The following is a 23,110-nucleotide window of genomic DNA, read 5'->3' on the forward strand; positions in this document are numbered from 1 at the left end:
CAAATTTACTTTGTAGCAGTGTATTTTGTGTAACTATGTTACGATAGATTGTGGAAAAGATAAAGTGGAGAGAGAGAGAGAGAGAGAGAGAGAGAGAGAGAGAGAGAGAGAGAGAAACAATAATTAATGGGGCTTATCTCTCACTGCCGCCATGGAAATGGTTGTGTATTCAGCTCTAGTGGATGAGGCACAAGCTCAGGTTTGCTACAGAGTACAGCTTTGCCGCTCATTTGTTCAATCCAATAAACAGCGACTGTGTTCTCAGCATACAACACTTCTTTGCCTTACTGATGAAATAAAACAGTGTAAGCTTCAGTTAAATATTTAGATTTTATTTGTACTCCTGCAGAAATGCATAGACACACATACTTAATACAGGATATGAACTGCTTTTCTTTAGACATTTAACACGATTTCATTTAAAAGAGTTACAGTGCTGTACCATATAATCTATTAATAAAAGTCTCTTTCTAATGTTACATCATCCCTGAAATGCACAAACATACTGGCTAAAGGCAGATACTGAACCATTATGAAAACTCTATAAAAAATGAATAAGTAGACATGAAATAAATCTTCTTGCTTGATTGTGATACTCTGCTACATACAGTATAGTAAAATTGTTATTTATATGGTGTCATTTTCTGTATATTTTCCATATAAGATATCTTGCACTTTCTGAAACATGAGGCAAACACCGGCAAACAAAAAAAGCCTCACAAACATTATTGTCCATGTGTGCAAAAATGATTGACACCTCACCAATATACAGTAAGCCTATTTTTGTATTGTTAGAAAACATTTTTTTTTACAATTATTAGTATTACAAGACAGTAGGCACAACTTGGACAGGGTTTACAGTGTGTACTCACAAAAATAAAAGTTAGTACGGTCAACAAACAGAGCAGTACATAAAAAACAAACTTTCGGAATTTGGTCCAATCTCAACCAGCGTCGCTATGAAAATCAATGGCTGATGATTTCAAATGAAGTAGGACTTCATGTAAATTAGATTTGAGAAAATTGCAGTTCAGACAGCATGCAGCTGCCGCTCCTCTCTTTGATAAAGCTGCTTTGTGAAATATTTTATTCCTGTTCAGAAATTCTTTTCTTTGCCTTGGTCTTTGACATTTAAATAAATGCAACTTTAACTCTAGTTCTTCAAAGATTTTATCTCAAGTGTTCGTTCCACAAAGACAAATGGGTCTTTCTTACAGGTCTGTGGCCTCTAGTATAACACTGCACAGACACAGGCCGGTTTCTACCTTTCTCCAAATAAAGTCAGGCCTCTACAGGTAGTTATCATGAAGGGAGATGTTATTTATAGATGATAATTTATCTAGCACAGGAACATGAAAGGAAACTCCTTCATTTCATTTTGTCACAAAGGTTGTAAAGACAAAACAGGGTTCAGTCTTGACACATGTATGAACAGAAATATTGCTCATTGAGATAAAGACAAATAACAGCAGTGACAACACAGTTCTTCACATTGTCAAATATCCCATTGTAACAGTAAGTTGTGGAGAGACATTTGAAAGGTTTGTCCTTTCATTTCAACAACAGCAAATAGTCTTTAGTTTACATCACAGTCATGAACCATGATTTGCTACTTCTTCTTGGTGACAGGTGGTACTGTGAAGGGAGCATTTTTTTTATTAGACCAAAACGTTGTTTGAGGAAATGCTTCTGTCTGCATTTTTTCTGATTAGCATTTTTGGTTATTTTCCCAAAAACAGAAAGACTTTATATTTTAACATTTACCACAGTGGTATACATTATTTTACCAGTATGTGGGTTCAAACCTATAACTTTTTGTTCAGCTAATGTAATGCTCTACCACTGTATTTTAAAGGGGCCATGTCACAAGAATTTTTCAAGATGTCAAATAAATCGTTGGTGTCCCCAGAGCACATTTGTGAAGATTTAGCTCAAAATACCATATAGATAATTTATTGTAGCATGTTAAAATTGCCACTTTGTAGGTGTTTGCAAAAATGTGCCGTTTTGGGTGTGTCCTTTAAAATGCAAATGAGGGGATAAAGTGCAAACACTGATCATATTGATGGTGGTTTGACGCAATTCAAACTCAGTTGGGCTGTGAATTATTTTCTCTCTCTCTCTCTCTCTCTCTCTCTTTCTCTCTGCACTAAATGGCAGTGGTTGTGTAGTGCAGATTAAGGCGCAGTATTATTATAATAAGAGCTCCTTATGACATCATAAGGAGAGCCAAATTTTTTCACATGCTTGCAGAGAATGGTTTACCAAAACTAAGTTACCGGGTTGATCTTTTTCACATTTTCTAGGTTGATAGAAGCACTGGGAACTAGGGATGTCCCGATCCCACTTTTTCATTTTCGATCCGTTTCCGATAGCAGAATTCCGTATATCAGCCGATACCGATTTCTGCCCGGTACTGTTGTAATTAAATGTGTATAGTGCTTTCTGCTACATCTAGTGTCATTTTAAATTTTAAAAATCAATAATTTAAAATGATTTACAAGTTACAGGAAACATTAGTAAATATTAATCATGACAGTGTTTAGGAGAACATATAATAGGTACGTTTGATCAATTAAGTATGCTAAATAATTTTTCTTAATTGCGTAAAACTGTCATAGTAAAAAAGCTTTAGTGTGCAGATGGTTATTTTGGGAATTATGCACTTTACTGGACTTTTTATGCACATTATAGGTGCAGAATTGATGCGCCTAAGTCATATACTGGGCTTTCTGGTCGTTTATGGGCTTTCTGGGTGCAGAAATGATGCCCTTGAAGCATCCTCTCATGGGAATCCTCGCACCGCAATGGAAAGTTTATAACTGTTAAAACACAAAGAGAATAGATGCATCGTGTGCTCAAGACAAAGTGAATTGCATCCATCCGATGGCTTACAGAGACTTTATAAAATCAGATCTTTAATAAAGCCTGCAGTTATCTTGTGTTTGCGTGTGTGAATGACGCGTTTCATCCGTCCTCTTCACCAGTGGATTATTAACTCAGTTTGCAAGTAAGTTACAATGTTTCTGTAAACTTAAAGATCTTTAAATGTGCGTTTGTTCCTTCACATGAAGCTATTGAGTGTATTAAAAGACTTTAAATATAGTGCATAAACGTTTATGGTGCTTTTATAATACGTTGTCCTTTTAATAGCTTGTCAGTAACAACCACGGCTAACGCACATATCGGAATTGGATCTGTCATGTTGTCGGTCCTCGATCCGATGTCCAATCCAGCCAAAAAGCCCGGATCGGACCCGATACCGATCCAGCATTTCGGATCGGGACATCCCTACTGGGAACCTAATTATAGCACTTAAACATGGAAAAAGATTTTCATGCCATGGCCCCTTTAAAAGTATAAATCAGCAAAAGTTGAATATTTTCAGGTTTAAGGATGCAAACTAGCCTTGGAGATAATGGGCATAGGATGGTAAACTTTCAACAATGGTGTCAACATTGATCTTTCAGGTAATACTCAACAAAATTGAAATAAATCAGATTTAAAGTGCATTAATGTTACATTTGACCGAATGTATTACAAGCTCTGTCATACAAACAGACTTGAAAATTAACAGATGTGCATGGTGATGACTACTGTAATAGCCAACAGGGGTGTCACCACTTTACAGACATGAAAGTTATCACCCACTTTGCGTCTTCAGGTCAGTGTGGCGACTTCTGCTTGTGTGTAGTTTAGTTTGCAGGGGATGTGATTGCATCTCTGCAGCTCTCTGAAACAAAAACATAAAGAGTTGAAATATACTCAAAATGCTCAGTTGTATGATTAAGAACTGCAGATGCATTTTGCCCATTTATTAACTGAGAAAAAAAATCATGCATGATTAAAACAAGAACCCGTCTGGCCTTTAGAGGCACTAAAATGAACCCAGAGACTCTGGGGAAGCTGTGGGTCTGCACATGTTGCTAATGGAAACCTATTAGCAGCAATTCAGTTGAGTTGCCATGTGGGACCAGAAGCAGATCTATAACTCATATCAGGGCTGCTGCTGCTGCTGCTGCTGTTGATGATGTGTTTCAGTGATGCCTGATTTTGCTTGCCACATGATTACACACGAACCAAGAACTCGCCATGAAAGTGATAAAATAAATTGTTTAAGAAAGTCAGATCAGGATGGGCAATGGAGCAAAGAAACTGATATCAGTGACCAAGAATGACACAGATATAAAAAGTTCATTCACCGTCTTTATTTGTGAGGCAACAGGGAAATGAGACTCGCTGTACCAGCTTAAGGAAAGTAAGTTTCATTTCCCTGTTCCCTCCTTGTGCTGGGTTAACAGTTTCATTTCCTTTTATGTATATAAATGAACGCCTCACAAATAAAGACTGTGAGAGAACTTTTGTGTCTGTGGAATTCTCGGTCACTTATATTTGAAAAAATAAAATAAAACAATGAATTTGGATAGTCATAAAAGTAAACAAGACAAAAATACATATTTTTACAATGATTGTGTTATTTTAATTTATTTCATTTTGAGAGATTTTGTTGTTGCTGTTTTTTGTAGTTTTGCTGATTAGTGTCAGTCTTCAGTCTTAATTTGTTAATCAAGTGTTGACATCAGCGATAATGAAATAAACTTGGGGCAATGCACTTTACTAATCTGTTTACAGCTGACCACTACAGAACTGATTGGATTAAATAAAACAGGGCTTCCTTTCAGATCCTGTCTTCTGGTTCGCTTCCTTTCGTCTTTTGTGCTGGAAAGGCACTGCATCATTTTCTACAGCAAATAAACAGAAGAAATGCCATGACTCTTCGGGTAATAGATCATTCTCACATCTTTATTTTTAACATCAGCCATGACATTTCCAGAGATGGAGCATCTTTGCTGTATCTCGTGAGGAAATTATGGCCCGTAATCACTGCTCATTTTCTGACGGGATCGCAGCTGCAGTTGTCATTGTCGCTCTGCCCCGCGTTGATTCCTGGAGTGCATCTGTCTCCACATCAGTGTGGAAAATTGCACGGCTTTCCACACAAATGAGAAATCAACCGTCACAGAATGTCTGAAGGGCTTACGTGACCTTTGTTTGAATCTTCCAAAATTAGAGGGAAATCAAAACAAACATGTGCTTCTGGTGTAATTAGAATGCATAATTCCTTAAATTGCCTCTTTTTCAGCCTGATCTCACAGCAATTCATAACTATTTTACAAGAATTAATTCGTATGACTCCGTACAATGTTAATTGTACAAAATCATATACACTGTCAGAAAAATATCCCAAGTGGTCACAGGGGCAGTACCCTTTAAATAAGGTCCTGATATGTACTATTAGGTACAGATGAAGAGTTTGGTTCCAAACACAATAAACGCCATTTTAAAAAAAAATTACCAACAAAATAAGCATTGTATCAGGTCAGTATTAAAAAAAAATTCTTAATTTTACACAAAATCCAATATCCGCCATGATATTCTGTCATCTTTTCTCCCTTTTTTCCCAAAACCCAATAAACGGCAGTCTTCCTTCTCTGCAGAATGCAATAAATCCGCTCAACCAATCACAGCGCACCATTCCATGCATTGTAAACAACAATGGCGGAGAATTGAATACACACAGAATCCTAGTTTTCCTCATCTACTTTGTACTTCGTGATCAACAAACAATACAAAAACAAATTAATACTTTTGATTGCATGGATAAACCTGTGGTGGTTTTCTGTGATGGGAAAGTAATGTAAAGCCATCAAAATCGAATAATTTTCTTGAGAAGCACTCTGGCAAAGGAAAAATGCCGGCTGTTGTTTCCTCTCACACAAGAGCATCAAGCTTCTGTCATGCTAACACATTGACCCCAGCGGATCTTATGAAAAACTTTACATTATTTTACCCGAAGTCAACAAAAATAGAGCAGGACCAAAACATTTTACAGCTGGTCGCTGTCAAAAAAGTTCAGTGAGGACGTCCCAAGAATGATGCAGCAATGACAATGATCTTAATATGACAAAGTAGTGTTTTGATTAATACCATTAATGTTTATTTTTTTAATCAATGTATACCACTAGTCAACTAAATGATTATAACATGGCAAAAATGAATGCACACTTATATATTGATTCAATAGATTTATAGCATTTAGAAAAAAAATCTTGTCATGGATTTATTGCATTTTGTGGAAAAAAGAATCAGTTTTTATAATAAATCTTTAAAAATCAAATTATGGATTAGATTTTTTAATGATATTATAACCTAAATATGCTATTTGAACGTTTGTAAAAGAAAATAGTGGTTTTCATGTTGTGACTTTCTTGGTATAGAAAACAACTTTTTGCCGAAATTATTCAAAAATGGATTTATTGCGTATTGGAGCCAAACTCTTCAGATATGAACCCTATATATGTGGTACCAATATGTACCTTTGAGGTACTAATATGAACTCTTGAGGTCCAAGGGTGTACTTTTTAAAAGGGTGCCGCCTGTGATAGCCACAGTAGGCTAATATAGAAGCAGAATAAAACACAATTCACCTTGGGTGTGCATTATTTTCTTATAATTCAATGGCCCGTCATCAATTATTCCTTACATGATAAAGACTTTCTTTTGTATACTGTTAATGATCCCAGGTAATGAATTCTAACCAATCATCCATCTCCCTTCAGCAACATATGCTAAGCTCTTGTTTAACAGAAGCACCATTGATTTAAAGCTTCCTCTTGTCATCCATATCTGGAGGTGAAGTCTTCGTCGAATGTTAAAGGTGGAACGTTTGCGCAAACAGCCGGCGATCAAGCGATTATCTCTAGAAATAGACTGCCATGCAACCTGTCAGAGCTTTGGGGAATTTGGGGGCTGAGGTGCAAGTCAGTCAGGCAAAAAAGGATGCCTGACTTGACAGCATCCAGTAATGAAAGCGGTTGGGCTTGTTGAATGCTTTGTCTAATGTCATGCTCCGCTTGTTCTGCTTTTCACCGTTTTAAAATGTCAGCTGATATTGCCAAAACTTCCACATAGCTCTCTAGAATACTTCTCAATCTTCAATTAGAATTGAGATAAAGATTGTAATTTAAATTGTGGATTGTCATGGTAATGTAGTCAAACGTGTTTGTGTAATGACCTTTAAATTTGACAAATGACTGTCCCATGGCTTCAATTATAGACAGGCAAAAGTTACAGATTGCAAAATCAATATTACAGATCCATTTATTTATTTATTTATTTTGTAAGTGTCCCTATAATAAGCAGAACTGTGGAAAGTCAACTGGTCATTATCATAAAATAATAATAATAATAATAATAATAATGTAATATAGCCGGATTACATCAGTGCTATTTATGTTTGTAGATATGCATATATGTTTCTTATTAATGTATGAAGGTAGCCAGCAGTTTCTCTTTACCTGTGTGAATGGTGGGTTCGGCTATGCAGGAAAGTCTCCAGAAGTCAGCAAGAAGCCTCTTTAATGGTCTTGTCTCTGCGTGAGCATCGTAGGGTCCACTTCTCACCCGGAGAGAGGGGCTGGTTCGGGTTGCAGCCCTCTTCTTCTGAGAGAGTTACATTAGCATCGCCATTCTGCTTTGAATCTGATAAAAGGCAAGAATGACAAAAGAAGTGTCAATGTAGATGACAGACATCAGGGGTGGATGCAAACCATAAAATTTTTATGATAGTGACATTGTACCTGAACGGTTTCTTCCGATGATCTCCTCGGCGGCGAGGGGGAACGTGTCACTCTGTGTGCTGTTCCTTGGCGAGTTGCTTTCGGACTTCCCGTATGACACAGAGTCAATCACCGTATCTGGGTTTGGGTTGTGCTTCTTTTTCTTCTTGGGCAACTTCTGTTTGGCCATAGCCAGCGAGTAGTACATCCCAAAGTTGTTAACAATGACAGGCACTGGCATGGCGATGGTTAGCACGCCCGCTATCGCGCACAACGCACCAACCATCATGCCCAGCCACGTCTGAGGGTACATATCTCCATAACCCAGTGTTGTCATGGTGACCACTGCCCACCAGAAGCTGATGGGAATGTTCTTGAAATGCGTGTGGCTGTTACCAATAGGGTCATCGGGTTCTGCACTGATACGTTCGGCATAGTAGATCATGGTGGCAAATATAAGGACCCCTAGGGCGAGAAAGATGATGAGAAGGCAAAACTCGTTGACGCTCGCCCGCAAAGTGTGGCCGAGAACCCTGAGACCTACGAAGTGTCTGGTTAGCTTAAAAATCCGTAGAATTCGCACGAAACGGACCACGCGGAGAAAGCCTAGAACATCCTTGGCAGCTTTGGATGTGAGGCCACTCAAACTCATCTCCAGGTAAAATGGCAAAATGGCAACAAAGTCGATGATGTTCAGCAGATTCTTGATGAAAAGAATTTTATTCGGACAACATATGATACGGACCAGGAACTCGAAGGTAAACCACACCACACAGATTCCCTCCACTACTGTCAGTGCTGGTATGGTCTTCACCTCTATGGTGCCGTCAGTGCAGTTGTGAAGGTAATTAAAGGCCTCGTGGGTCTCCAGGCAAAAGTTAGTGATGGACACCAAGATGAAAAAGAGAGAGACAAAGGCGATTATCTGAAAGAGAAAATGACATGAGACTTTTTATAAGATCACTGAGCATCACTTGTAGCATAATGCATATTTAATGAATATTGCACAGCATGCTTTCTAGCAATTTACAGAAAGATAATTTTGCAAACCACACAATTAGTATTTATACCTTAATTTCAGAAAAATTTGCATAAATGCATGTAACTGCTGTATATATAAACCATATACAAAGTATTCTACAATAATTGTTTTAAGTGCATGTGAATCATCGAAACAAAAAGCTAGACGCACAGCCCCCATAGTTATCTAAACGAAACACATCAAAGTTGCAGCACACGTATTGATTCCTGCTGCGTGCAAACATATTTCCATTATCTCCAAAAATTCAAAGCGGATATGAAGTTCAATGGAAACCAGCAGGTGAGCTTTCATCTCAAGGCAACAGCATCACAGATGACTAAGTCAACAGATTGACTGACAAAGAAGTGAAAAAAGTTTCATACACTTTTATACACAAAAGATTATGACACTGGGACACCTTTATGTCACTGGGACGGTACCTTTTAAAAAGGTCCTAGGTATATGTACTTTTGAGGTACCAGTAAGTGCCTAAGAGGAACCAATGTGTTCCTTTTAGGTAGAGAAGTGTTCTCTTTGAAAAGGTACTGCCCCTGTGACAACTTTTGTACCTTCATGTACCCTTTCTCTGATAGTATATGAAGGTGACTTGGTGAACACAACCACTCTACGACCACCCGCTCTTTCCCCATTAAACCAAAGCAGTCTCAATAGACAGGCCGTTTTGATTCAGATCAATGTGAGATCACATTAATAAAGCCCCGCCCACTAACAGTCCTGCATTACCATAGTTTCCATCCTCAGCGAGTTGTACTTTGTCCACTTGATACTATTGTCTCAGCTTGTATAAATCAGATCTATTTTAACGGAAAGCGCTCAATGTCTGTTTGTAAGGAAATGTAAGATTTGCATTGAAAGGTACAGACATTAAAGGACAAGTTCGGTATTTTAGACTTAAAGCCCTGTTTTCAGATTGTTTATGGTGAAATAGAATGGTTTTGACTGAAATTTCGACATTTTCGGCTGCCCTGAGAATTTTCGCGTGTTTGTGTTTCAGCTCAGACCTCTACAATGGGTTTAATGGTGCACTGGAACAATCCTTCCTAAAATGCATTAAACTTTCGTTTACAAAGACGTGAAACTCACCGAGTGGTCAGGGGTGTTCACTAGTATGCTCACACAAAATCGCTCCAAAAGACGCATTCCAACAGGTTTTATCGTAGTTTTTACCAACTCCATTGACACGTATTAGATGTGCTGTGAGGTACGGTATTACTCCGCGCCGGGAACTTTGTTTCTATTCTTGCAATTGGCAAAGGCGGATTAGCGCCACCACCTGGGCTGGAGTGTTTATTATTCAAGCTCTAAGCGGAAGAATGTACGGGTGTGAGGCGTTTGGGAAAATAGGTCCACAAGTTAACAACGAATGCTAAAACAGCTGTTGGAAAGCATCTTTTGCAGCGATTTTTGTGTGAGCATATCAGTGAACACCCCTGACCACTCGGTGAGTTTCACGTCTTTGTAAACAAAAGTTTAATGCATTTTAGGAAGGATTGTTCCAGTGCACCATTAAACCCATTGTAGAGGTCTGAGCTGAAACACAAACACGCGAAAATTCTCAGGACAGCCGCAAATGTCGAAATTTCAGTCAAAATCATTCTATTTCACCATAAACAATCTGAAAACAGGGCTTTAAGTCTAAAATACCGAACTTGTCCTTTAAACAATGCGTTTTGCTCCCACCCAAATAGGGGCATTTTGAACATGCTATCCATCGCATAGTACCCCACAGTTTGGTTTAGGTCAGGTCGGGTCAGCTCACCTCACTTTGGCTTGGTTAGCTTTTCCATCGAGTTTAGTAACACTTCAGAGTGGGAGGGATTATAGGCGTGTCGTTATATTTACGCTGCCTACTGCTGTGACATCATACAAGTAAGAGCGTCATTGTACATTCCCATACATTTATTTATTTCTCATACATTTATTTATTTCTCGGTCCTCCACAAAATTAAAATTGACCACCACAAATAGATGTTTGCACATCGCGTTTATCACTACCTCTGTCTCACATGACAGTTTCTGTACAAACACCCGTGGGGTCCATCGATGCACTCCGCCGATCCTCATTTAAGTTGCATTTAAGCATATATGCAAACGTGCGCGTCGCGAATGTCCTGCAACAAACTGCAAGTCTGGAAAAAAATTGGTATGGTGTTGCTGATTCTCAACCTGTGGATGTTTTTCATCCCTAAAAGGGAGTTTGGGAACTTATAGCAGAGCACAGATGACAACATGTTTGCTCAAGACAGCGCAAGCTAGCACGAAGGTAAAGCAAATATTTTAACTTAAAGCAATGACGCTGGTAGTGACGATTCTCTCAGACCAATCAGTTATCTACAGTGTTCTCGTGTCAAGTTTTGGTATCAGCTCGGGTCCCTTGGTGGTACTAAAAAAGTATTGGCTATTACGTACTGCACCCAGTGGAAAAGCTCACAAAGGTAGGCTGACCCAAACCATGGGGTACTATGCAATGAAAAAGCACCATTATATTACATCTTGTAAAAAGGCCATAATAGGTGCCCTTTAAAAAGTAACTAAAAGAGAAGGAGTATGGGGAAGATGAAGGAAAAATACGGGCAGAACGGCAGGCAGAGGAGACGAGAGGTTACCATGACAACCATGTCACGCCAGCTCTGCACTATGGGAGACATGTTGTCACACTGAGGGGGATAGAAGCACCGGCAACAGAACAGAGCTCCCAGAGCGCTACAATCTATTTTATTTGTGTTTACGTGAAACCTCAAAGGAGTAGTAAACTGTAAATGAAGACTACTGTGACAGAAACACTTAGACAATGTAAGAATTCATTGATCTTTTACAGGCTTATTTAAAACGATTTTAAAGGGATGGTTCACCCTTAAAAAACAATTCTGATAAACAGTCCTAATGAAGTGTTGCAATACGATTGAAAAGTTCTGTCAAGTGATATAATGTTCCTGAGAAGAAGAGTCTGATGGAGAAATGTTTATAGCGACCCATCTGTTCAGCAACTCTGCTTAAACTGTATTCAATACTGAAAGACTTTTAGTAATGTTAACAGTAGTAATCTGTGAAGTAAAAGAGCAGATTGACTCAGTTTGCGAGGACACAAAGCCGGGATGATTTAAGGCTCCTAATAGAGTTTACAATGTAATTCCATTGAATGAGTTGAGTTGATGTGCTTTGTTTATTGTTAATCAATTCATCAATATACTGTGGTGGGTGGTTCACATCAAAGCAAGTAAGGGAGCTGCAACAATTTCCGCTCCATGCTCAAAGTATTTACATTTACATTCACTCACAAACCAACCTGATCTTACAAATTTCCATCTTATAGTCACAGAATATTTTGCTCATTTATCCGTGTCATTGTCATGGATCTCCCAGTTTTCTGTGTCCGTACCACAGACTTTCTTTTAAGTGTCAGTTTCATGTATTGATTACTCAATTGTTTTTCCTATAGACCATTTCAAAAGATTGGTCCAGAAACACTTCCTGTTTCAGTTTGTGACTGTTTTTTTATTTTATTTTACATATATCATTATCTTTAAGGTGTTTCTTTGACTTTTTGATTCAGTTCTATATGTTCTGTTGGTTGTATCGTTTATCTAGTGTTAAAAAACTGAAACAGGAAGTGCTCCTGAACCAGTGTTGTTTACATCTTTTGAAATGGTCTATGGCTATGTTTACATTAATGCGTTTATCCTTTAAAACGCGTTACTTTTGCTACGTTTACGCCTTTCATCTACACTACATCACCGTTTTCGACCCTCATAAACGGATTCGTTCGCAAACGCTGAAGACCCTGTTTTAGTTTGAGAACTCAGACGTTGCTCTGAGTGTAAATGAACGTAGACGGAGTCTTATGTAAACGAACAGCTGATGTTAACGTGACAGCGCATCATTTTCAAAGTAAAAATTATTTTATTCATGTAAATGTTGGTTTGCAACGGAGGTTTTGCCAAAAAATAGTAAACATCTACCAACCAGCTATTATAAACGCTATATCGGATTGTTTTAACATGTATCCTTATAGATAATGTCTGTTTTATATGAATGTTTGAGTATTTTTGGGTTTAATGTGTTTATGTTTTGTTTAAATTTAGTTAGCTTACGAAAGATAGACTGTAATTTTAAACACCATATAGGCGTTGCAAAGGCCAATATGAAGAATTGTAATGGGTCAGACATTATTTTCCAGTTTAATGTAAGTTTTGTTTGCTACTTTAAAATGAATTTCGTTTCAGATAATATGTCTCTTTATTTTAATCGATGTTTTGTTGATAAGTTTTGTGAATATAAATTAATAAAAACAATAAACTCAACGTCATTAATATAATGCTCGTTTAGGCGCTTGCGCTTTTAGCTATTCTGTGTTGCTAGCGGAGGACGTGCACGGACCTCTCACACTTTTAAAAATTAATGCAATAAGCATTTCTGGAAGGCTAAAGCAATACTTCACCTCTTACTATGTTTGATTGAAGTTTGAATTTGCTGAAATTTATTTTTGCTTCAAGTTCGCTACTGTTCAGTACTGTTCACTTGAATGCTTTCTTTTTAAATCATAAAGACCTTTCTGTTTAGTTATAAAATCAAAATAAACCTATTAATCATATTAATATGTTGTAGGGGGAGCTAGAACAGTATAAGACTTTCCCAAACACATCTTTATAGGTTAAAAAATAGTGTCTGTTATAGTTGCCAGCAAAGGACCCATGTATGACTTTTTGTCAATATCGCACACCCCTAGGCTGCGTAAACGCGCAAAGGTAAGCTATTATTAGAGTAATAAGTTATTTTACACTTTTATGCGCATGCCCAGTTATGTGATTGGTCATGTTTCATGCGTTTATGGTGGTGCATAGTGTGGATGAAGATTCTTTTTAAAATGCCAGTATAAACGAGGATCGTTTTCATTTTAAAATGCCGTTTTAAAACGCAAATGCTCTAATGTAAACATGGCCTATATTTAAACCATTTTCGCTTTGGTTTGGTGTTAGATTTGGGGTTTGGATTAGGATGTCACTTTAACTATTGGTTCCCTTTCAGTCGGTCACTACGACGTCACGTCGTGACCGACGAATTGGGAACCGCTCCGCGGGTGACCTATCTACTTCGAGAACTATAAGAAACGCCAATGAACTTGGCATGCAGGTATTTGCATAATGCCGGCGCCGCCCCGCCAGGTGCGTATATAAGCCGCAGGTGCACAATACCAAATTAGCTTTTTGCTTCGAAGCCGGCAGACATCTGCTCTCGAGAAGCGTATACTGATCTTCGTAGATCCCTGTTCTTGGAGGAAAAAGATCTCAGCTTGCTGAAGTTGGTTGGGCAAAGACACCTCAGCGGAGGCTCGCAGTGTTTTCTCCACCCTTTCTCTCTCTCTCTCTCTCTCTGTCTCTTTTAAGACTTGAGTTGAGTGAGTGCGTTTGCCTCTCCCTGTGTGTTTCACCAGCTCGCACAAAAAGAGTGATTTCCCTAAAAGAGCAGCACGTTTGAGCTTTGTGTCTTTTTAAAGACAGTCACTCATTCGTGTCACGGTCGGGTGCGTCTTTTTAAAGATGGCATTCCGCCCGTGTTCCGTTTCTGGATGCGGTGTGTTCATCGCTCCCCGGGATGGCCACGAGCGATGTGTTTCGTGTCTGGGGCTCCAGCACGCAGAGGCAGCGTTGCGTGATAGTTCATGCTCCACTTGTGAGGGCATGACTATGGCGGATTTGCGGAGACGGGTGTCGTTTCTCCGGGAACGGCACCCGCCTTCCAAGTCTGGTGCTGCTAAGGGCGCAGCTACCAAACTTGCGAAGGATGATCTCCGTATAACGGTGCTGGGTCGGTCTGCTGGTTCGTCCAGCAGCTCCCAGCGCCCTGATCCGTTGCCAGCGGAGGTCCCGATGGAGACGAGCGGCCCGTGTTCTACGGTGTCCTCGCGCTCTGTCGAGCCTCCACCGGACGCGATGTCCACCGTAACGTCGGAGGGGGGGTTGTCAGCCTCGGACGTCGATCCAGATCCGCTCCCGCCTTCGGGTCGGGTTGCGGGTCCTGCGTTCGACCCCGAGATGGCAGCCATGCTCGCTCGGGCGGCGGCGGCGGTCGGCTTGGAGTGGACTGAACCTCCCCCACCTGAACCGTCCCGCCTCGATGATTGGTACTTCGGGGGTGCCAGGGCTTCTCAGTCCTCGCCCCCGGTGCCCTTCTTCCCCGAGGTGCATGAAGAGCTGACGCGGTCGTGGAAAACCCCGTTTTCCGCCCGGAACCGGCCGTTTCAGCCTTCACCCCTCACCTCTCTCGAGGGTGGAGATGCCAGGGGGTATACTGGTATCCCGTCAGTGGAGCGGCCGGTCGCGATGCAGTTGTGTCCGGCCGGTGTCGCTTCCTCCTGGCGGGACCAGCCTACTCTCCCCTCACGGGCTTGTAAGCAGTCTTCGGCGCTGACCGGTGCTGCTTACAAAGCTTGTGGGGAGGCAGCTTCAGCCCTGCATGCCATGGCATTGCTGCAGGTTCATCAGGCTAAGGCTCTGAGGGACCTGCACGCGGGAGGTCACGACTCGGCGGAGTTCTCTGAACTGCGTGCGGCCACTGATCTGGCGCTTCGTGCGACCAAGGTCACCGCACACGCCGTCGGGCGTGCGATGTCTACCCTGGTAGTCCAGGAACGCCATCTCTGGCTGTGTCTGGCGGACATGAAGGATGCTGATAAAACCCGGCTCCTGAATGCTCCGGTTTCCCAGACCGGCCTGTTCGGCGAGACGGTCGAGGAGTTTGCCCAGCAATTCTCCGCGGCCAAGAAGCAGACTGAGGCCATAGCTCAAATCATGCCGCGTCGGAAGCGTCCTGCGCCTGCCCCGTCCACGTCGGCGCCTCAGCCTGCTCCTCGCCGAGGGCGTCCTGCGGCGGCCGCCTCCGTTCCTCCCCGGGGCTCTTCTAAGAAGCGAGGAACCGGTCGCCAGCAGCCCGCCCCGCCCGCTCAGCCCGCTCCGAAGGGTGGAAAGAGGAGATCGAAGCGGCCCTGAGACGGGCGACCTAGAGATGGAGGGGATCGCTCTTCGGGAGATGGTGAAGGCACCACTCCCCCCACCGGAGGAGGGCCGGTTGGGGAATCTTTTGTTTCATTTTTCTGTTCCGCCGACTTTTCAGTCGGCACCCACAATTCCACAAAAAGAGCGAATTCCACTTCCATCTCTAGGTCTTCAGATGAGCGCCGGAGACACGAGCGGGCTCATAACCCCCCCTCGTTCTCCGACTCATCAGAGGAGTACGAGAGCAACGCACGGGCTCATAACCCCATCGCGCTCTCTGACTTCTCAGGGGAAAGAAGACAATCACGGGCTCATAACCCATCGTCTTCCTCCCCCTTCGCCAGAGGGTGCATCGAGTGGCGTGAGGTGTCTTCAGCAGAGCCTCCCTTACTCACCCACCCAGCAGCGGACTCAGGTGAGTGTTATCATGCACAACACTGCTGTCGGTGCGGCCAATACGCACACACCGGCGATCACCTCCGTTGCGCCCGCCGTGGGTACACCGATCGTGCCTTTAGTCCCTCTCGCACGGTGTCTGGGGGCGTGGGAACAGCTTCCCAGCCCGTCGCGTTGGCTTTACGCACGATTCGTCTCGGCTACGCGATCCAATTTGCCCGGCGTCCCCCCAAATTCTCCGGCGTTCGTTTCACTGCGGTGAGAGCTGCCGATGCGCACGTCCTCCGTGCGGAGATCGCTGTCCTACTGGCGAAGGACGCGATCGAGCCGGTCCCTCCAGCCGAGATGAGGTCGGGGTTTTACAGCCCTTACTTTATTGTACCCAAGAAAAGTGGCGGCTTGCGACCGATCCTGGACCTGCGTTCGCTGAACCGTGCACTTCACAGAATGCCGTTCAAGATGCTGACGCCCAAGCGCATATTTCCATGCATTCGTCCAAACGATTGGTTCGCATCCATCGACCTGAAGGACGCGTACTTCCACGTATCGATTCTCCCCCGGCACAGGCCGTTTCTCCGCTTTGCGTTCGAGGGGCGAGCATACCAGTACAAAGTCCTCCCATTCGGGCTCTCTCTGTCTCCCCGTGTATTCACCAAAGTAGTGGAGGGGGCTTTAAAACCCCTGAGAGAGAAAGGTGTGCGCATTCTCGCGTATTTAGACGATTGGCTCATAATAGCTCAAACACGTCAGACGCTGTGCGATCACAGAGATTTAACTCTAAAACACCTCGCTCGTTTGGGTTTTCGGGTCAACTGGGAAAAGAGCAAGCTTTGCCCCGTGCAGAGAATCTCTTTTCTCGGGATGGAACTGGACTCGATCAATTTGACAGCTCGTCTAACAGAAGCGCGTGTACAGTCGATTCTGACTTGCCTGAATACATTCAAGAGCAAGAGCGCGGTCCCGCTGAAACAATTTCAGAAGCTCCTGGGGCATATGGCAGCAGCCGCAGCTGTAACTCCGCTCGGACTGCTTCATATGCGACCGCTTCAGCATTGGCTTCACGATCGAGTCCCGACGAGAGCGTGGCTGCGCGGCATTCACCGTGTTATCATTACACCTGCGTGTCGTCGCACTTTCACTCCGTGGTCAGACCGTGCGTTTCTCCGAGCCGGTGTGCCTCTGAGACAGGTCTCCAGGCATGCAATAGTATGCACAGATGCTTCGGACACGGGGTGGGGGGCCACGTACGATGGGCTTGCGGCTTCGGGGGTCTGGACGGCACCCCAGCTGCATTGGCACATAAATTGCCGAGAAATGTGGGCTGTATATCTTGCGCTCGTCCGTTTCAGCAACGAGTTACAGGGCAAAGATGTATTAGTACGCACAGACAACACTGCGACCGTGGCGTACATCAATCGTCAAGGCGGTTTACGCTCGCGTCACCTGTCGCATCTCGCCCGTCATCTCCTCACTTGGAGTCAGAAGAATTTGAGGTCTCTTCGTGCCATTTACATCCCGGGCACGCTCAATGTAGAGGCGGATGCGCTCTCTCGGGCTGCGCGTCCCGGCGAATGGCGACTCCACCCCATTGCGGTTCAGCAGATTTGGAGACGTTTCGGCAAAGCGCAGATAGATCTGTTTGCTTCCCCAGAGACGACCCATTGTCGCCTGTTCTATTCACTAGCCGACGACTCGCTCGGCGTGGATGCATTGGCACACAGCTGGCCGCGAAACATGCGCAAATACGCGTTCCCTCCGGTGAGCCTCATTGCGCAAACCCTATGCAAAATCCGGGAGGACGAGGAGAGCGTGCTGTTGGTGGCACCGTATTGGACAACCAGGAGTTGGTTTCCAGAACTCTCTCTCCTCGCGACAGCCCCTCCTTGGAAGATTCCCCTGAGGAAGGACCTTCTTTCTCAACAAGAGGGCACATTATGGCACCCGCGCCCCGACCTGTGGAACCTCCATGTGTGGTCTCTGGACGGGGCACGGAGGATTTGAGTGATTTACCGCAAGAGGTATCTAACACTATTGCTGCAGCGCGAGCGCCGTCTACGAGACAGGCTTACGCGCTTAAATGGAACCTGTTTGTCGACTGGTGTTCTTCCCAAAGTGAAAACCCCCGAGAATGCCCGATTAGTGTTGTGCTTTTATATCTCCAGCGCCGTTTGGAGAATAGGCTGTCACCATCCACTATTAAGGTCGATATAGCTGCGATATCAGCTCACCATTCACCCGTAAACGGTAGGACAGTGGGTCAGCACGACCTGGTCATTAGATTTCTTAGAGGCGCTCGAAGACTGAATCCTTCGCGTCCTCCCTCTATTCCTCCATGGGACCTGTCCTTGGTGCTGAAATCACTCCAGGAAGCCCCATTTGAGCCTCTGCATAGTGTGAGTGTTAAATTTCTTACTAGGAAAACATTAACTCTCCTTGCTTTGGCTTCTGTTAAGAGGATAGGGGATATTCATGCATTTTCGGTCGATGAATCGTGCCTTCAGTTCGGGCCGGCTGCATCCAGCGTAACACTGAGACCCCGGCCCGGCTTTGTGCCCAAAGTTCCCACCACTCCTTTCAGAGATCAAGTGGTGAACCTCCAAGCGCTGCCTTTGGAGGAGGCAGACCCAGCCACGGCTTTGTTATGCCCTGTTCGTGCACTACGTGTGTATATAGACAGGACGCAAAGTTTTAGGACCTCAGATCAGCTCTTTGTTTGTTACGGTGGTCAGCAGAAAGGAAAAGCTGTCACCAAGCAGAGGATGTCCCATTGGATTGTGGATACTATAGCCCTTGCATATCAAAAGCAGAATGTGCCTTGTCCATTTAATTTACGTGCTCACTCTACACGCAGTGTGGCATCATCTTGGGCACTGGCTCGCGGTTCCTCGCTAACAGATATTTGTAGAGCTGCAGGCTGGGCGACACCTAATACGTTCACAAGATTCTATAGTGTTCGTGTCGAACCGGTTTCCACTCGGGTTCTTTCTACTAACTAGTTAAGAGTGCCGAGGGTCGGCTCGTGTGTCGGCTTGGAGCCTCTATTTTGGTGCTGCACATCTGCACCAATATGGAAGGCCATCGAAGCAAAAACGTCAAAAAAACTGTTTTTGCCTCTCCTCCACCGCCCTGATAGCTGGTGTTGCGGAGCATCCGCTGTCAACCTATCTCTGATGTATTCTCTGTAAACCTGTGTAGGCTAGGCGTCCACATTTGTCCCCTACGTGGGGTTCATTTGTGTGTATACTCCGTGGGGTACTAATCCTCCACGTTTTCCTTAGCAGAGCCTGCTCTGCATCTCTCTGCATACTATGTTTTGTTTATGTCATCCATTCAACCTTCTTAGGGGATGGCTTCCGCAGTGTTCTAGCTCCGCTCAGTTTAGACGCTTCCCCAGTTCGCTGCTTCACTATCGTGGGTTAAGGAACAGGTAGTGACCGGCCTTCTGCATTCGCCTTAGGTTCCGCCCCCTATGTGGAGGGCGGAGGGCTTTTACAGACACTGGAAGGGTTCAGCTGCAGTGGCGTTTTGGTAGGGATTCCCAATTCGTCGGTCACGACGTGACGTCGTAGTGACCGACTGAAAGGGAACGTCTCGGTTACGTATGTAACCCTCGTTCCCTGAAGGAAGGGAACGGAGACGTCACGTCCCGTCGCCACAGTTTGCTGTTCCATTGCTGTTTTCAGGCCGGGCACTGCTGCTCGGCTTCTCAGCAATAATATAGCTAATTTGGTATTGTGCACCTGCGGCTTATATACGCACCTGGCGGGGCGGCGCCGGCATTATGCAAATACCTGCATGCCAAGTTCATTGGCGTTTCTTATAGTTCTCGAAGTAGATAGGTCACCCGCGGAGCGGTTCCCAATTCGTCGGTCACGACGTGACGTCTCCGTTCCCTTCCTTCAGGGAACGAGGGTTACATACGTAACCGAGACGTTTTTACTATTTTTTCCGGATTTTTAAACTATGGTCGCCTGACGTTAGGGTTAGAGTTGGGTTTGGGTTAGGATGTCATTTTATGTAACAGAAAGTCGTTCTAACCCCTAACCCAATCAACAAAGGTGAGAAAATAGGAAAAACAATTAAGTAACAAATACGTGATACTGACACAGAAAAGAAAGTCCGTGGTACGGACACGGAAAAGTGGAGATCCGTGACAATGAGACGGATAAGTGAGCAAAATATTCTGTGACCATAACACGGAAATGCGTGAGATCAGGCTGATAAAACACTATGGGGCTAGACAGGGTTTAGATTAATCCAGGAGGACTAGACATTATAATAGGATATTTTAGTAGTTTTTACAAACAAACCTTACAAGAAACAATACTTGTGTGCATCTTGGGACAAAAAAATGGCACTGATATATGTTAAGATATGTCAGTGCAAGGTGTTTTTAAATTCAAGCAGCTCAAACGTGCATTTTAGTCTGGGGCTAGGATAAGCCCTGTCCAGGAAACCACCTCAATATACATTATAGCCTTGTTTTAAAAACTAATTTAAAATGTAGCTTGTGGTTCACTGATGAAAGTAAATCCAACAAAAGTCAGATTAAAGCGTTTACTTTTATGCAAACTAACCTCAATCTTTCATGCCTGCTAATTCTAAAAATAGGCAGTACAACAGTTAAAAAACTTTCACAATTTGCCAAATAAACCTTGAAGTCATTATAGCTTTGACTGAAGAGCATAATATTCCCTACAAACTTTCTACTGTTGCTAATATAATGCCAAGCTGATTAAGCAGGCTGTAAGAAAGGAAAACAACAGCATAGACCAGGGATAAGTCACCATCATTTTGTCTGTGAAATAATTCAGTTTTAAGCCAGATGCACATGACCTGCCAAGTATTTCTCTAGAGAGACTGCCTGTTCCAAACATGAATAATGTTTGTACATTTGAAGGTTTCAACTAAAGTGGTCGAGTTTTTATATGCCTGTTTGTGAATGCTCATTTCTGAGACTAAGACAACATTTGCAATCAAACCTAGCACACTGCATCGCTGCAGAAGTAAATAAGAGGAGATTGCACTTGGGTCAGGGTCAAACTGTCCTGTTTTTTGCTGACCACACCAGTGCAGAATTTACAAACTTCTGCTTTAACTTTTCTGGAAAGGTTCTGCTTTTCCTATTCTCTATATTAGATAAAAATAAACATAATAATTGTATTGCATAGTTCATTTCCATAATTCCCAAGCAGTACTGCAGTAAACATCACACGAGTCACAGCAGTAACCATGCAGTGAGGAATCCACAGCTTGGCTTATCTAAACACCAAATGGTTTATATCACATTTAAACATAGGCGGACAACCTGTTTATACACTGTTACACAGTCATATTTTGTTAAATTTTGAATTTAGCCTATTGGACATGTAACATTGTGCACTACTTAAACAGGTAAATTTTACTTTTATTACAAAGAGGTGTACCACATTGTGTGTGCGCCTGTTTATCTTTTCATATTTGCAACTTCTGTAAATGCAGTGACTACAGTAAACTTTCCACTGTTTATTTCAATTTCAGAAGTTTGTTTAAGTCCCATTCCCCTTAATATGCACAAACATTACAGAGGCTTCCAGTAAAATGCTTTGATTTCTTTAAATACCTTAATATAAGTATGACTGAACAATATATACAATAAGTTTTGTATATTTTAGTTCAGTTCATTACATAATTGTCAAATTTAGCTAATGTAGGTGTTTAATAAACAGAACATAGTAAGTTTCTAAGGCTTTGTGTTCATTAAATGTTATACAGTAAAATGTTCTTATCTTGATGAATCTTACTGGAATTCACAGTACAATTTTCAATAATACATCATTTTAGGACACGTCACTCTCCACCCACAGATGTGGGCAAAAGCTGTGGGTTTGAGAGGCACTCCATCTACAATAGTCATTATAGAGGCGACACCTTTTCACTTTTGAGATTTTATAGATCTAAATAGGGGTTAGCGGGGCACAAACTAACGCGGGGTTAATTGTAATGCAGCTACTTTACATATTTATACAGGGCCGAGCAATCTGTGCATTTGGTCTTTTTCTTTTAATGTCAGAAGATGATCGCCTGTGAATCTGTAAAAGGTTTTGATGTGTTTTGGTTAAGATATTGAACAAAGGTGTTTTGGAGGCATAAAAGTTAATTTCTTCATCCTCATAAGTTTTTTCGATTTCTGAGTTGGGTGTGTAAGTCACCAAATCCAACCTTGTATTATTTTAACCACTGTCTTGTTACCTTAAACATGACACCATTTTGAAACATGTCAGCAAATCCTAGTAAATGGATATGTAATACTTGACCTTTCGACGTCATTATGCAATTACGTTGCACTGGCGCATCACAGGACAGGAGGAAGACGAGAAGTTGTGGCTTAAAAATGCATATTTTTATATTTATTGCCAAAATGACAATTGTTTAGAAAAAGACCCTTATGCCTCGGTTGGGATCATTTAAAGTCCTTTAAAACTGCAATTTTAAACTGCATTAAAACTGTTAACTGTTGGGGTCCATTAAAGTCCATTAAAATGAGAAAAATCTTGGAATATTTTCCTCAAAAAAACATAATTTCTTCTCGACTGAACAAAGAAGGACATCAATATTTTGGATGAATGGTAAATTATCTGTTTGTTTGTTTTTTTTTTTAAGAAAATTGACTAATCCTTTAAATATTTTTTGAATGATAAAGCCAAAGTCAAGAAGTGTTAGGCTGTGCCCCGCTCTCCCCTACTTTAAGTGATTTGTCATAAGTATTCAGAACCATTTAGCACTTCATTTTAGTATTGTTATACACTTAATCTCTAATGTTGTTGTACAGTAAGTGACAGGAAATGGACTTATGGTATTTAGACTTTTACATTAGCTGATCTTACACTTGCTCTGCAGAGATACTGTCCACACATGCCACAAAGGAAATACATCCTTTACTTAAGAGTGTGCTTACGGCGTCTCTGACTCTTTTGCATTTACATTTATGCTTTTATCCACAGCCATTTGCAATGCAGTCTTTACATCATTGCAGCACAGTACATGCATTACCGGAGAATCAAACTCATGTCTTTTGCATT

General features: G+C 42.4%; 1 protein-coding gene across 2 annotated transcripts in view; it reads right to left on the bottom strand.

Annotated features, from left to right (window-relative positions):
• Positions 1 to 316: 316 nt before the first annotated feature.
• Positions 317 to 23,110, bottom strand: part of kcnc4 (potassium voltage-gated channel, Shaw-related subfamily, member 4) — a 29,776-nt gene continuing 6,982 nt past the window's right edge. Inside the window, exons 2-4 of one of the 2 annotated variants that reach the window (XM_065247003.2) lie at positions 7,641 to 8,544; positions 7,359 to 7,542; positions 317 to 3,733 (exon numbers count right to left, since the gene is read on the bottom strand). In XM_065247003.2, the coding sequence (XP_065103075.1) occupies positions 7,403 to 7,542; positions 7,641 to 8,544 (1,044 nt within the window). In that variant the 3' untranslated portion in view covers positions 317 to 3,733; positions 7,359 to 7,402. The other variant, XM_065247004.2, reaches the window with a different exon arrangement.

Source organism: Paramisgurnus dabryanus, chromosome 11 (genome assembly GCF_030506205.2).
Source record: "Paramisgurnus dabryanus chromosome 11, PD_genome_1.1, whole genome shotgun sequence".
In the NCBI taxonomy this organism is placed as follows: Eukaryota; Metazoa; Chordata; class Actinopteri; order Cypriniformes; family Cobitidae; genus Paramisgurnus; species Paramisgurnus dabryanus.